The sequence below is a fragment of the Vanellus vanellus genome, assembly GCF_965231255.1.
Source record: "Vanellus vanellus genome assembly, contig: HAP1_SCAFFOLD_53, whole genome shotgun sequence".
Classification (NCBI taxonomy): Eukaryota; Metazoa; Chordata; class Aves; order Charadriiformes; family Charadriidae; genus Vanellus; species Vanellus vanellus.
This window is the reverse complement of record NW_028128477.1, coordinates 32967-45591: the sequence shown is the minus strand read 5'-3', so window position 1 is coordinate 45591 and position 12625 is coordinate 32967. Positions and strand designations below refer to the sequence as shown.

The 12625-nt window shown below is 51.8% G+C and overlaps 1 protein-coding gene across 1 annotated transcript in view; it reads right to left on the bottom strand.

Moving 5' to 3' along the window:
• LOC309684316 (olfactory receptor 14C36-like) overlaps positions 1–11421 on the bottom strand; it is a gene marked incomplete at both ends in the record, with an annotated part of 204552 nt that extends 193131 nt beyond the window's left edge. The window contains one exon of the mRNA XM_082500251.1: positions 10576–11421. Coding sequence (XP_082356377.1) covers positions 10576–11421 — 846 coding nt within the window. The remainder of the gene's footprint in view (positions 1–10575) is intronic.
• Between the last annotated feature and the right edge of the window lie 1204 nt (positions 11422–12625).

Genomic DNA, 12625 nt, shown 5'->3' with positions numbered 1-12625 from the left:
ACCCACCTTCACAGCCCTTTGACCATTCCTGGGAGAAGGCAGCCGTCATGCTCGTGCCTCTGATGGTGCAGCAGGGAAGCCCCAATCTAGAGAATGTCCTCTTCTTCCACAGCAGAGAAGTTGTGAGTGTCCTCCTGAAAGATCCCACGGGCTGTGGGAGGTGCCAGCTGTTGGAGATCTCTCCAGCTACTGCAGCTGCTCTGCTTTGGGAAGAGTTCTCCCCCCACTCACCCTCAGCATCCTCCCTCTCCAGACTGCCTTCAACCTCTCTCTGCCTTCCTGCTCTGCCCTCGCTGCCTGCAGGCAGTGCCCTCAGCCCTGCTGCGCTGTGCAGAGGAGCTGCTCCTGGGCAGAGCTGTCTCTCTGCAGCGCTGCCCGCTTGCCAGGAGCTCCCTCCGGCCCAGCAGCCCGGCCCAGCTCGGCAGCAGAGGACCCGCTGTGGCTTTCTCTGCCCCAATCCCTCGAGGTGTCCCTGCGCCTCCAGGGCTGACAGCTCCTCCAAGGCAGCGGGGTCTCTCCTGGGGAGCAGAGTTTGAAACAGAATGAAGTCATCACTGACTGTCCGTCTCTGAACCCTGGATGGACTGATTCCTGCAGTGGGAAGGAATTTCTGCTCTGCCAGGGTGTGTGGACCTACAGGAGGCATCAATGTTCAGTCTTCCTCAGCAGTGTTCCTGAGGCCGGAGGGACAGTCTGCTTCTCCAGTGCACCCCACAGACCCACCAGAGGGGGGATTCCTCTTGCCTCACTTCAGCTGCCCTAAATCGGTGTGAGCTCCTTCTCTGAGCTGCCGTGTGAGTAATGGAGACAGAGGCCAGGAGGGAGCTTTTCCAATGCAAACACCGGGTGACATCTGAGGTGCCAGAGGTGGTTCAGGACACGTGCAGATAACTGCAAGCTCTAATGGAGCAATTCTGAGAGACAGGGCAGCATCTGCGGGCATTGTCCTGTATGCTGGTGGGGAATCCCTTTGGCCAACAGAAAACATAGAAGACCACAGAATCTCAGGATCACAGAACGGTAGGGGTTTGAAGGAACCATTGGAGATCGTCTAGTGCAACCCCCGTGCCGAAGTAGAGTCACCTTCAACAGGTTGGACAGGAATGAAGCCAGGTGGCTTTTGAATATCTCCACAGAAGGAGACTCCATAGCCTTTCTGAACAGCCTGTTCCAGTGCTTTGGTGCCTTCAAAGTAAATGCATTTTTCCTTGTGTTCAAATGGAATTTCCTGTGTTCCAGTTTGTGCCCGTTTCCCCTGATTCTGTTGCTGGGCAGCACAGAAAAGGGTCTGGCCCCATCTTCTTGACACCCTTCCTTTAGATATTGATAAGCATTGAGGAGATCCCCTCTCAGCCTTCTCTTCTCCAGGCTCAACAGACGCAGCTCTCTCAGCTGTTTCTCATAAGAGAGGTGCTCCAGTCCCCTGATCATCTTTGTAGCTCTCTACTGGACTCTATCCAGCAGATCCCTGTGTTTCTTGCACTGGTGTACCTAGAACTGGCCACAGTACTCCAGATTCGGCCTCAGCAGGGCAGAGCAGAGGGGAAGGATGACCTTCCTCCACCTGCTGTCCATGCTCTTTTGTAATGCACCCCAGGAGACCATAGGCCTTCTTGGCCACCAGGGCACATTGCTGGCTTATGGTCAACTTATTGTCTACCAGGACTCCCAGGTCCCTCTCAGCAAAGCTGCTTTGCAGCAGGTGAACCCCCAACCTTTACTGGTGCATTAGGTTTTTCCTCCCCTGGTGCAAGACCCTACACTTGCCTTTGCTGAACTTCATTATGTTCCTCTCCATCCAACTCTCCAGCCTTTCCAGGTCTCACTGACCGGCCTGCTGTTTCCTGGGTCCTCCTTCTTGCCCTTTTTGAAGATAGGCATGACTTTGGATTTCCTCCAGTCCTCAGGCACCTCTCCTGTCCCCCTGACCTTTCAAAGATGATGGAGACCGCCTTCGTAATAACATCTGCTAGGTCCCTCAACACTCCTGGGAGTGACCCATCAGGGCGGTGGGTGTCGAGTTTGCCTAAATGATCTCTAGCCCGATCTTCCTCGACCAAGGGAAAGTCTTCATTTTCTCAGATTCTTTTTCTTCGCTCCTGGGTCTGGGATTGCTGAGGGCTGGCCTTACCAGTAAAGACTGAAATAAAGAAGGTATCAGTAATTCTGCCTTCTCTGCATCCTCCGTCACCAGGGCACCCACCTCATTCAATAGCAGGCCCACATTTTCCCTGGTCTGCCTTTTACTACTGATGTACTTGGAGAAGCCCTTCTTATTGTCCTTGACATCCCTGGCCAGGTTTAATTCCAAGTGCGCTTCAGCCTTCCTCGTTGCATCCCTACGTATTCTCGCAATGTTTATATACTCCTCCCAAGTTGCCACTCCCTTTTTCCACATTCTGTAAACTTCTCTCTCGCACCTGAGTTTTTCCAGAAGGTCCTTGCTTGTCCATGCAGATTTCCTGCCTCCTCTGCCTGATTTATTACTCATAGGCATGCACTGATGTTGAGCTTGGAGGAAGTGGAGCTTTTCTATTAACCAGCTCTCCTGCACCTCCCTTCCTGCCAAAGCCTTTGCCCATGGGATTCCTCCAAGTATGTCTTTGAAGAGGCCAAAGTCAGCTCTCCTGAAGTCCGGGCTTTTGATTCTACTTTTTGCCCTGCTTCTTCCACACAGGATCCAGAACTCCGCCGTCTCATGGTCACTGCAGCCAAGGCTACCCCAGCCTTCACATCCCCAACTAGTCCTTCTTTATTTGTCAGTAAAATGCCCAGCAGTACACCTCTCCTTGTTGGTTTCCCCACCAACTGTGTCAGAAAGTTCTCATCAATGCTCTGCAGAAACCTCCGGGACTGTGTGTGACTGGCTGTGTTATTTCTCCAGCAAATACCAGGGTGGCTGAGGTCCCCCGTGAGAACCAGGGCCTGTGACCAGGAGGCTATTTCCAGCTGTCTGTAGAAGGCCTCATCAACTTCCTCTTCCTGATCTGGTGGTCTGTAGTAAACACCCACAGCAGTGCCTACCACATCGCCTGTCCCTTAATTCTTAATGATAAGCTCTCAACACGTTCTTCATCCAGCCGCAGGCAGAGCTCAAGACATTCCAGTTGTGCTCTCTTGTAGAAAGCAACTCCACCACCTCACCCTGCTGGCCATCTTCCCGAAAAAGTGCATAGCCATCTGTGACAGCATTCCAGTCCTGCGAGCTATCCCACCATGTCTCTGTAATTGCAATGAGACCATGGCCCTGTGACCGCACACAGATCTGTGGTTCTTCCTGTTCATTCCCCACGCTGCGTGTGTACAGGCATTTCAGAGAGGTCATCGAGCATGCAGGGTTCCCTGGAGGAGAGCGAGAGGATCCATCACAGTCATGCACACCCTGCAGGTGGCTGGCTTTCTGGATATCACCTTGGGAGTCCGCTAAGGAATATTTGTCACTGCTCTGGTTGGCCGTGGTTATTGCCCAGCTGGATGTGACAGTTTCAAGCCCGCCTCACCAAGCTGGCCAGCCTGCTGCCAAAGACTCCCTTGCCTCTTCTAGACGGGTGGATCCCATCCCTCTCTAAAAGGCCATATTCATATTTTATTGTCATAAAAGCAAAAACCCTCATAACGGCACCAGCCATGTAGCCCAGATTTGACATGCATTATGCGTCCGTTTCTGGCTGCTCCCTTCTCTACCTGGTAAAACAGAGGAAAAGACTTCTATGTAGTATAAATCAAACCTCTTTTGCCTTAAAACCTCTACCCATTGCCCTGTCACAGCAGGCACTGCCCAAAGGGCAATGATGCTACGCTTGGTTTGTTTCTGCGAGCTGTCAGCAGGCAGTGCTCGGAGCCAGGCGCTGCTGCCTGCCACAGGGCCTGCACACCCTCATCCCACAGGCAGAGCATTCAGCGGGGTCTCTCGGGGGTGTCCCATGCCAGCTTCTGCCTCCTCTCCTGCTTGGAACCCCCCAGGCTGCCCCTTCTTCCCCCCAAGAGGCCACCATGCCCACCACCCAGAACCAGCGACTGTGTGACATCAGCCCCGGGAACAAGGGCACCGCAGGCACCGTGAGGACTGTGGGCACTACGTCAGCTGCTGCACTGATGGTGACGACCCCTCGGCTCTTACAGCTGTAACGTGCCACCGCTGGCAGTGATGAATGTGCTCCTTGGCCTCGTCCTGCCGGCCCTGTGCTGGGCCGTGAACAGCACATGGGACAGCAGTGGGTAAGGTGCCCGAGGTTCTGGGAGGGAGTTTGAGCAACCCTTATGGGCTTCACTGGACGGTCTGCTTGTCCCCTGTGGCCGTGCCACAGCTTCCGAAACCCAATGTGGGAGCCTCAGACCCTTGCCAGCACCCAGGATGCTGGCCCATCTCACCTGTGGGGCTCAAGCAGAAACAGAGGTGGGTGTACACACGCCCCACAGGGTTCCCTGGCCCTGCAGCACCTTGTGGGGATGGGAGATGGCTGACCTTCAACCTGAACTGCAGCAAGCCATCGAGAAGGGCAGTCCTGAGTTTCTGGTGACAGAGGGACCTGCAGGCTCCAGCCCATGGATTCCGACTACGAAACAGCACATATGGTGGGTGGCACAGATGTCCAGCCAGGCATCTGGCCCTGGATCATCAGCATCCAGCCTGGAGAAGAGAAAGCTCTTTGGGAGACCTTATAGCGGCCTTCCAGTATCTGAAGGGGGGCAACAGGAAAGCTGGGGAGGTACTTTTTACAAGGGCAAGTAGGGATGGGACAAGGGGATTGCTTTCAAACTGGAAGAGGGGAGATTTAGAATAGATATTTGGAAAAAAATATCACTGTGAGGGTGGTAGACCCCTGGCGCAGGTTGCCCAGGGAAGCTGTGGCTGCCCCATCCCTAGAGGTGTTCAAGGCCAGGTTGGACAGGGCTTGGAGAAACCTGGTCTAGTGGGATGTGTCCCTGCCCAGGGCAGGGGGGCTGGGACTTGGTGATCTTTAATTTCCTTTCCAATCTAAACTATTCTATGAGTCTATGATTCTACAATTCTACTCACACCACTCAAGCTGCACCGTCTATTTGATGCTGTGCACTTCCCATACTGCCTCTACAGGGGCAAACACTCACAGAATTTTGCTGCCTCAACCAGACTAAACATTTTCATGGTGTTTTCCGTATGCTCCAAATCCAGATTTACTGCACTTCAGTGTTCCATTGGTTCGGAGTGTCCAGAGAGCCAGACCAAAAGCTGCGTGGTGGGTCATTGTGGTCACCACCATCACCCACGAACCTTCCACTTCAACTGCAGCGCGTGGCCCTAAGTTTACAGACCACGGAATGAAGTTGATATGAGGCAGTTCCTCCAGACAGCTTCCCAGAGAAAACACTGTTTGAGTCCAGCCAAGGGAGTGTCAGGGACAATTCCCTGAGTCAGCCAACCAAATATTAAATGAACACAAGTTATTTGTTGACGGAATTCCATGTGCAGGATCAAGGACTGCCTTCAGTCCAACAGTACAGTTCCCTTATTCTTACTGTGGTTTGGAGCACCCTGGCCATTGCAGCAAACAATAGACGCTCTCCCCTACCTCTCTCTCCATGGACAGGAAGGAGAGAAAAATACTTATGAACTTAGAAGAAAGTCTGGTACTTTAACACAATATTAATAACAAAATAAAAAAGAAATAATGACATACATACTGAACTGGATCAAACTCCCAGGATGATAATCACGTCACCAGCAGGCCTGGGGAAAGTCCCAGGCTCAACTCAGGGACAGATGGGAACTGCATTCAGGAATGCACAGATAGGCATCAAAGGCAGAAAAACAGCCAGAAACCTCCCAAGACAACAGCCATTGAAGGAAAAGAGGGGACCCTTTGATCCCTCAGCTTTTATACTGAGCATGAAACAGATGGGATGAATTACCCTGATGGTCAGTTTGGGGTCACCTGTCCTGGCCCCTCCTCCCGACAGGTGCAACTCCTCTATGCTCTTCTGCTTCTGACCCTCCAATGGGGCAAAGAACCAAATCAGCTGGCCTTGGGGGTTATACCAATAAGTATGAGAAAGAGAATTCTGCATACCATTCCTCGGCATACATTACAACTAATCAGGTTTTATCACTCTGAACAGTGTCACCACAATATGTTGTTAATTTCAGAGAGTTCAGTTAGTTCAAAGAGGCTCAGCTGCAAAGTAAAGTTGCTGAACAGAAGAGGGGTTCTGTTTCACCTCAAACCAGCACAGGTGGGCTGTTCTTTTGGGAGGGTATAAGGAGAATAAAAGAGAAGCACTTGTGATTTCAGGGAATGACAAGAGAACCAAAGGATGCTGTTGGCTGTCTTTGCTGAGGGCTCCTGTTTTGCCAAATGAAACCCCAGGACCAGCAGAGCTTTTCCTGTGGAGCTGCTACCCAGCCGCACAGCCCCTGCCATTGACAGCGATGGAGTCACTGCGAAGGTGCAGTAGAAGAAATGAAACAGTTTGTGGTGCTGCAATGGATGGGCACATAGTTCTCAGTACAGACAGGATGGAAGGCTCAGGGGTGGGGTTCCCTCTTGTGGCTGCATCTCTAGAGACAGAGGAGCATTAGGAGGGCTTTGGAAGAAGCTGCACAGGTTATGGGGAACTCATTGGCAAAAGCTCAGAAAAACACAGCTTTGTGTTTGAAGAAATAGTGAAGACAGAGAGTCATGGGTAAAGCTTGGGCCAGCACGGGGTGGGAGTGAGGTGGGGAAGCACGGGTGGTGGTTGAAAGCTGCAGAGAAACAGGCACAGGCAGAGGAAAGTGTAGGACAGCCTGTGGTCAGGATGCATGACATCCCCCCCACCCTGCCCCAGCAGAACTGAAATCCTTGTCCTTTCCACGATGGCTGTGGACTCTTCCACTGGAGCCCCTGAGAGCACTCCAGTTCCTCACAGACACACTGCTTCGCTGCCTCCTCCCCCACCCTCCAGACAGCCCGAGAGGTTTCCTACACACACCCCCTCATCTCACTGCTCCAAGGAAGAGCCCTGAGCATCCCTTGAAGGAAGAAGTCCCCATTGCCAGGGTGTGGGGGTCAGCGCTTGAATATCCTGCTTGATGAGACACGGCAAGGGCTTTCACAGACACTTTCACATTTCATTTCCAACTGGAAGCAGTGCCTCTGGCTTTCTGCTTCAGGGACAGTCAGGGATGGCCCTCAGTGGGGACCGCTGACGCCCTCAGAACCTTGGAGGCTGACTTGCACTGCTCTAGAGACCACTTCAATCCACCCTCAGTACCTGCAGTTCAGGAACTGGGCACCAGAGGGCTCATTAACATGCAAAATGCCATAACGAGCCACAGCTCTGGGCATAATTTTCTTATTATACAATTCTGCTGTGGTTAATTAGAGAGATTTCAGAAGTGAAAAGGTTTCAATAGTAAATAACAAGAAGAAAGGATTTATTTTTCTTACTTTTTTTTTATTTGTCTGCTTAATTTCTCTGTCTATTGATATCAGCAATTTCCAAATGACACTGAAACTGGACCTCTCCAAACAGAGTCTGACTGAGTAGGGCAGTCAAGACCCTGTATGTCAGACACTCTATGGGCAGCCTTTGTCCCCACCTCCAACCCCGCCTTTCTCTCATCAGCCACCTGGGACTTACAGCACCTTTCCTCAAATCTGAGCTTTCTCTGCTACACTCTGGAGTTGCAGGTTTCAGCCCTTTGGAAACAGTTTCCACCTGTTTCACTTGGGGAATGAACTGCACCCAGACACAGAATTTTCTTTGCAACCCAAAAACAAGCCCAAAGGAAGGCATGGTTGAATAGAAAAATACAATATACAAAATGCAAAATACACTCCTCTGCTGTACATTAAGTCCACCTTACCTCTGCTGAAGTCCACTCTCCACAGTGGATAGCCTTAGACCAAAGGAAAACACATTTTTGTGCCAAACTGGGATCCCACGAACACTAAAGCACTCCCTGCCCTGGACTCGGTTCACATGGGCTCACAGCGAGTCACACACTAAGGTCACGAGCTCCCTCCATTCACAGAGGGAAGCAAAGAGAGAAAGTGAACGGCATGCTCTTTTGAAGGGGTCTGGGTTACGGGAACATCTTCAAGCAGACTCTGCAACATCCGCACCCACTCCTTGCCCATCCTCCTCCAGTGATGGACAGCTTGGGTGCAATTGTCCAGGCTGCCTTTTCTCCCGGAGGGAGAGAAATCAGTAGTCTCAGCTGAGATGCTTTGGCCTACCTTGACTGTCCACCAGCTCCAGCTCCACAACTACCATATTTAAAAAGTCCCTCTCCAGCTTTCCTTTAGGCCCCCTTCAGCTACTCGGTCTGCTATAAGGTCTCCCGGAGTCTTCTCTTCTCCAGGCTCAACAACCCCAACTCTCTCAGCCTGTCCTCACAGCAGAGGTGCTCCACCCCTCTGATCACCTTCGTGGCCTCCTCTTTTCCCACTCCAACAGATCCATGTCCTCCTTATGCTGGGGCCCAGCAGCTGGATGAAGCACTGCGGGGTCTCCCCAGAGAGAGTAGAGAGGCAGAACCACCTCCCTCGCCCTGCTCACCATGCTGCTGGTGATGCAGCCCAGGATGCGGTTGGCTTTTTGGGCTGCCAGCACACATTGCAAGCTCATCTTGAGCTTCTCATCCACCAGCACCTCCAAGTCCTTTTTCTCAGGGCTGCTCTCAAGCCATTCTTCACCCAGCCTGGATTTGTTCACAGGATTGCCCTGACCCACATGCAGGACCTTGCCCTTGGCATAATAGAACTTCACGAGGTTTGCACAGGCCCACCTCTCAAGCCTGTCCGGGTCCCTCTGGATGGCATCCCTCCCCTCCAGAATGTCGACCGCTCCACACAGCTTGGTGCCATTGGCAAACTTGCTGAGGGTGCACTCCATCACAACATCCATGTCACCAACAATGATGTTAAACAGCACCAGACCCAGTACGGACCTCTGAGGAACGCCACTCGTCACTGCCCACCATTTGGACAGGGAGACCTTGACCACAACTCTAATTTTCTTTCCAGTGGCTGCTGTGTTTCAGATTTGGTAGGAAAAGAATGTTAGTAATGCATATTGGTTTAGTTGTTGCTAGGTGTTGTTCATATTTTTCAAGGACTTTTCTTTCAGCTTTCCGTAGAAGCTCAAAGGGGCTGAGAGAGAATGATGGAATGGGCAATGAAATATTCCATTCCACAGAAGTCATGCTCGGTATTTGGATGGGTTTAACCAGGGGGCGGGTACGTGCAAACGCTGCTCGGGAAGGCACCAATTCACTGAGTGGTGACAGTGACTTGTATTGTCATTAGTAGCAGTAGTAATATTGTTGTTGCTGTTGTTGTTGTTTTCCTTTTCTGTTATTGTTCTATTAAACTCTCTTTACCTCAACGCATGACTTTGGGGGATTTTGTTTGTTTGCTTGTTCGTTTTCTTTCCCTTTCCACTCTTTTTCACCCTCTTCTCCCTTTCCACCTGGGGGAAGGGGGAGAACTGCACCGGTGGGTGCATGGTCCTAGCTGCTGGCTGGGGTTAAACCACGACACCTGTGCTGAGGCCTCCAGAGCTGGAGGCAGCACTCCATGTTGGGTCCCACGAGAGCAGAATAGAGGGGCAGAACCACCTCCCTTTCCCTGCTGGCCATGCTTCTTTTGATGGAACCCAGGACACAGCTGGATTTCTGGGCTGTGAGTGCACATTGTCGGCTCATGTCCAGCTTTTCATTGCCCCATACCCCCGGGTCCTCCTCAGTGGGGCTGCTCTCAATCCCTTCATCCCCCCGACCTATACTGATATGGGAGGTTGCCCCAACCCATGTGCAGGACCCCGCACTTGGCCTTGTTGAACTTCATGAGGTTCAAATGGGCCCACTTCTCCATCTTGTCCAGGTCCCTCTGGATGCCATCCCATCCCTCAGGCATGTCAACAGCACCACTCAGCTTGGTGACTCCATCTTGGGTGATTTCTCACTTTGTGGGGCTCCATTCCGTGCCCACCCCAGGCAAATGCTGCTTGTGGAGAGCCCAGGGGATCTCCAGGAAACTCCATTTCCCCCTTGAGAATAAAGTTGTCTGTCACGGCTTGTATGTGACAGCCTTGGCTGTTGTGACCAGCCATTGCTTCCACTGTCACTACATGCTGACGAGTGAGTCCTAAATCCAATCCTCGAGCTCTAAAAGAACACAAAAGCAACAGTCCTTTTGGGGATGCCATTGCTCAGGCCTTCTCCTGAGACCAACTTTTAGAAGAAAGGACCAGTGTTTCTGCATAGCACAAAGTAGATCCCATTTTGTTATAGGGATGCTGTGAGAGTTTCAGTTCTGACCTGGTGTTAGACACTGTTATAGAGGCACCAGTGGAGAGATAGTGGGTTAAAGCCTCTTTTGAAGTGGAAGGAATCGAAAGCTTTCTGCAGGAAAAATCTAAAAAAAAAAGTAAGAATGAAAGTAAGAATGAAGAGAAGAAAGAGAGCTCAGGACTGGCGTAGAACATCCTATGAGTCATCTGTGGAGAGAGATGGTAATTTTATTGCTGTTTAGAAGGTGACCATGAAATCAGTTTCTGAATGGAATCTTTGAGCTCCTGGTTCCTCATGCTGTAGAGGAGGGGGTTCACTGCTGGAGTCACCACCGAGTACAGAAATGACACAACCAGGTCCAGAGATGGGGAGGAGATGCTGGGGGGCTTCAGGTGGGCAAACACTCCAGTGCTGATAAAGAGGGAGACCACGGCCAGGTGAGGGAGGCACGTGGAAAAGGCTTTGTGCCGTCCCTGCTGTGAGGGGATCCTCAGCACCGCCCTGAAGATCTGCACATAGGACACCACAATGAAAACAAAACACCCCAATGCTAAACAGGAACTAACCACAAGAAGCCCAACTTCCCTGAGGTAGGAGTGTGAGCAGGAGAGCTTGAGGATGTGGGGGATTTCACAGAAGAACTGGTCGATGGCATTGCCATGGCAGAGGGGGAGTGAAAATGTATTGGCCGTGTGCAGGAGAGAACTGAGGAACCCACTGCCCCAGGCAGCTGCTGCCATGCGGACACAAGCTGTGCTGCCCAGGAGGGTCCCGTAGTGCAGAGGTTGGCAGATGGCAACGTAGCGGTCATAGGCCATGACTGTGAGAAGAGAAAACTCTGCTCCGAGCAAGAAGAAAAGCAGAAATACCTGTGCAGCACATCCTGCGTAGGAGATAGCCCTGATGTCCCAGAGGGAATTGGCCACAGCTTTGGGAACAGTGGTGGAGATGGAGCCCAGATCAAGAACAGAGAGGTTGAGGAGGAAGAAGTACATGGGGGTGTGGAGGCAGTGGTCGCAGGCGATGGTGGTGATGATGAGGCCGTTTCCCAGGAGGGCAGCCAGGTAGATGCCCAGGAAGAGCCAGAAGGTCAAGAGCTGCAGCTCCCGTGTGTCTGCAAATGCCAGGAGGAGGAACTGGGTGATGGAGCTGCCATTGGGCATTTTCCTCTTTGGGGCACAGGGACCTTTTCAAAATGTAAAGACAGTGACAAGTTAGGGTAGAATTCATAGAATCATAGAATGGTTTAGGTTGGAAGGGACCTTGAAGATCACTGAGTTGCAACCCCCTTGCCATGGGCAGGGACACCTCCAACCACACCAGGTTGCTCAAAGCTCCATCCAGCCTGGCCTTGAACACCTCCAGGGTTGGAGCTTCCGCAACTTCTTTGGGACACCTGCTCCAGTGCCTTAACACCATAAAAGTGAAAAATTTCTTCCTAATATAAATCTACCTTCTTCCAGTTGAAAGCCATTCCCCCTCAGCCTGTCACTACGTGCCCTTGTAAAATGTCCTTCCCCAGCTCTCCTGTAGCCCCTTTAGTTACTGGAGGGCCGCAGTAAGTTCTCCATGGAACCGTCTCTTCTCCAGGCTGAGAAACTCTAACTCTCCCAGCCTGTCCTCATCGGAGAGGGCCTCCAGCCCTCTGATCATCTTTGTGGCCATCCTCTGGACCCACTCCAACAGGTCCATGCCCTTCTTTTGCTTGGGGCTCCAGAGCTGGAATTCTCTGAGTATAATCTATTCAATTTCTCATAAAACCCCCCCAAACCACTTTTACCTTTCCAGGAAGACCTTTTGTGAGCTGAGATTGGTGCTGTCTGAGGGTGCCCCAGAGAACAGAAGGTTCTGCTGTTGGCTCTGCAGGACTCAGACCTGTCCTACAGCAAAAGGAAAATAGGAACTTGGGGTGATCTCAGATTAAATCCACTTTTGATAGCAAAGAGCTGTTCAGCATTGTGGCTCCCAATGCACCCGACTGCAGAGCAGAGCTGTGGGGATGTTGTTGTGTTCATACTGTTTTAGTTGCCCCAACACACCTTAGGAGTGTTTTTAAGACAGAAATCCTGCTGCGCCTTGTGGGTCCTGAGACACAAACGGGCTGTCATTGCAAGGGGTTGACTAGGTGACCCATAAAGGCCCCTTCCAACCACACCATTCTAGGAGTCTACGATTCTGTGGCACTGGTGCGAGCAGAGGAATGCGCCTTCCAAGTGCATCTCTCTAAAGCCCTCAGCCCCTCTAATCATACCTGAGGAAGACCTCAGCTCTGCCCTCCCAGCCAGGGACACAGAGGGCTCATTACAGCTGCCCACAGACAGCTGCCCAGCAGCGTTTCCATGGCTTTAGCACCACGATGTCTTCTCT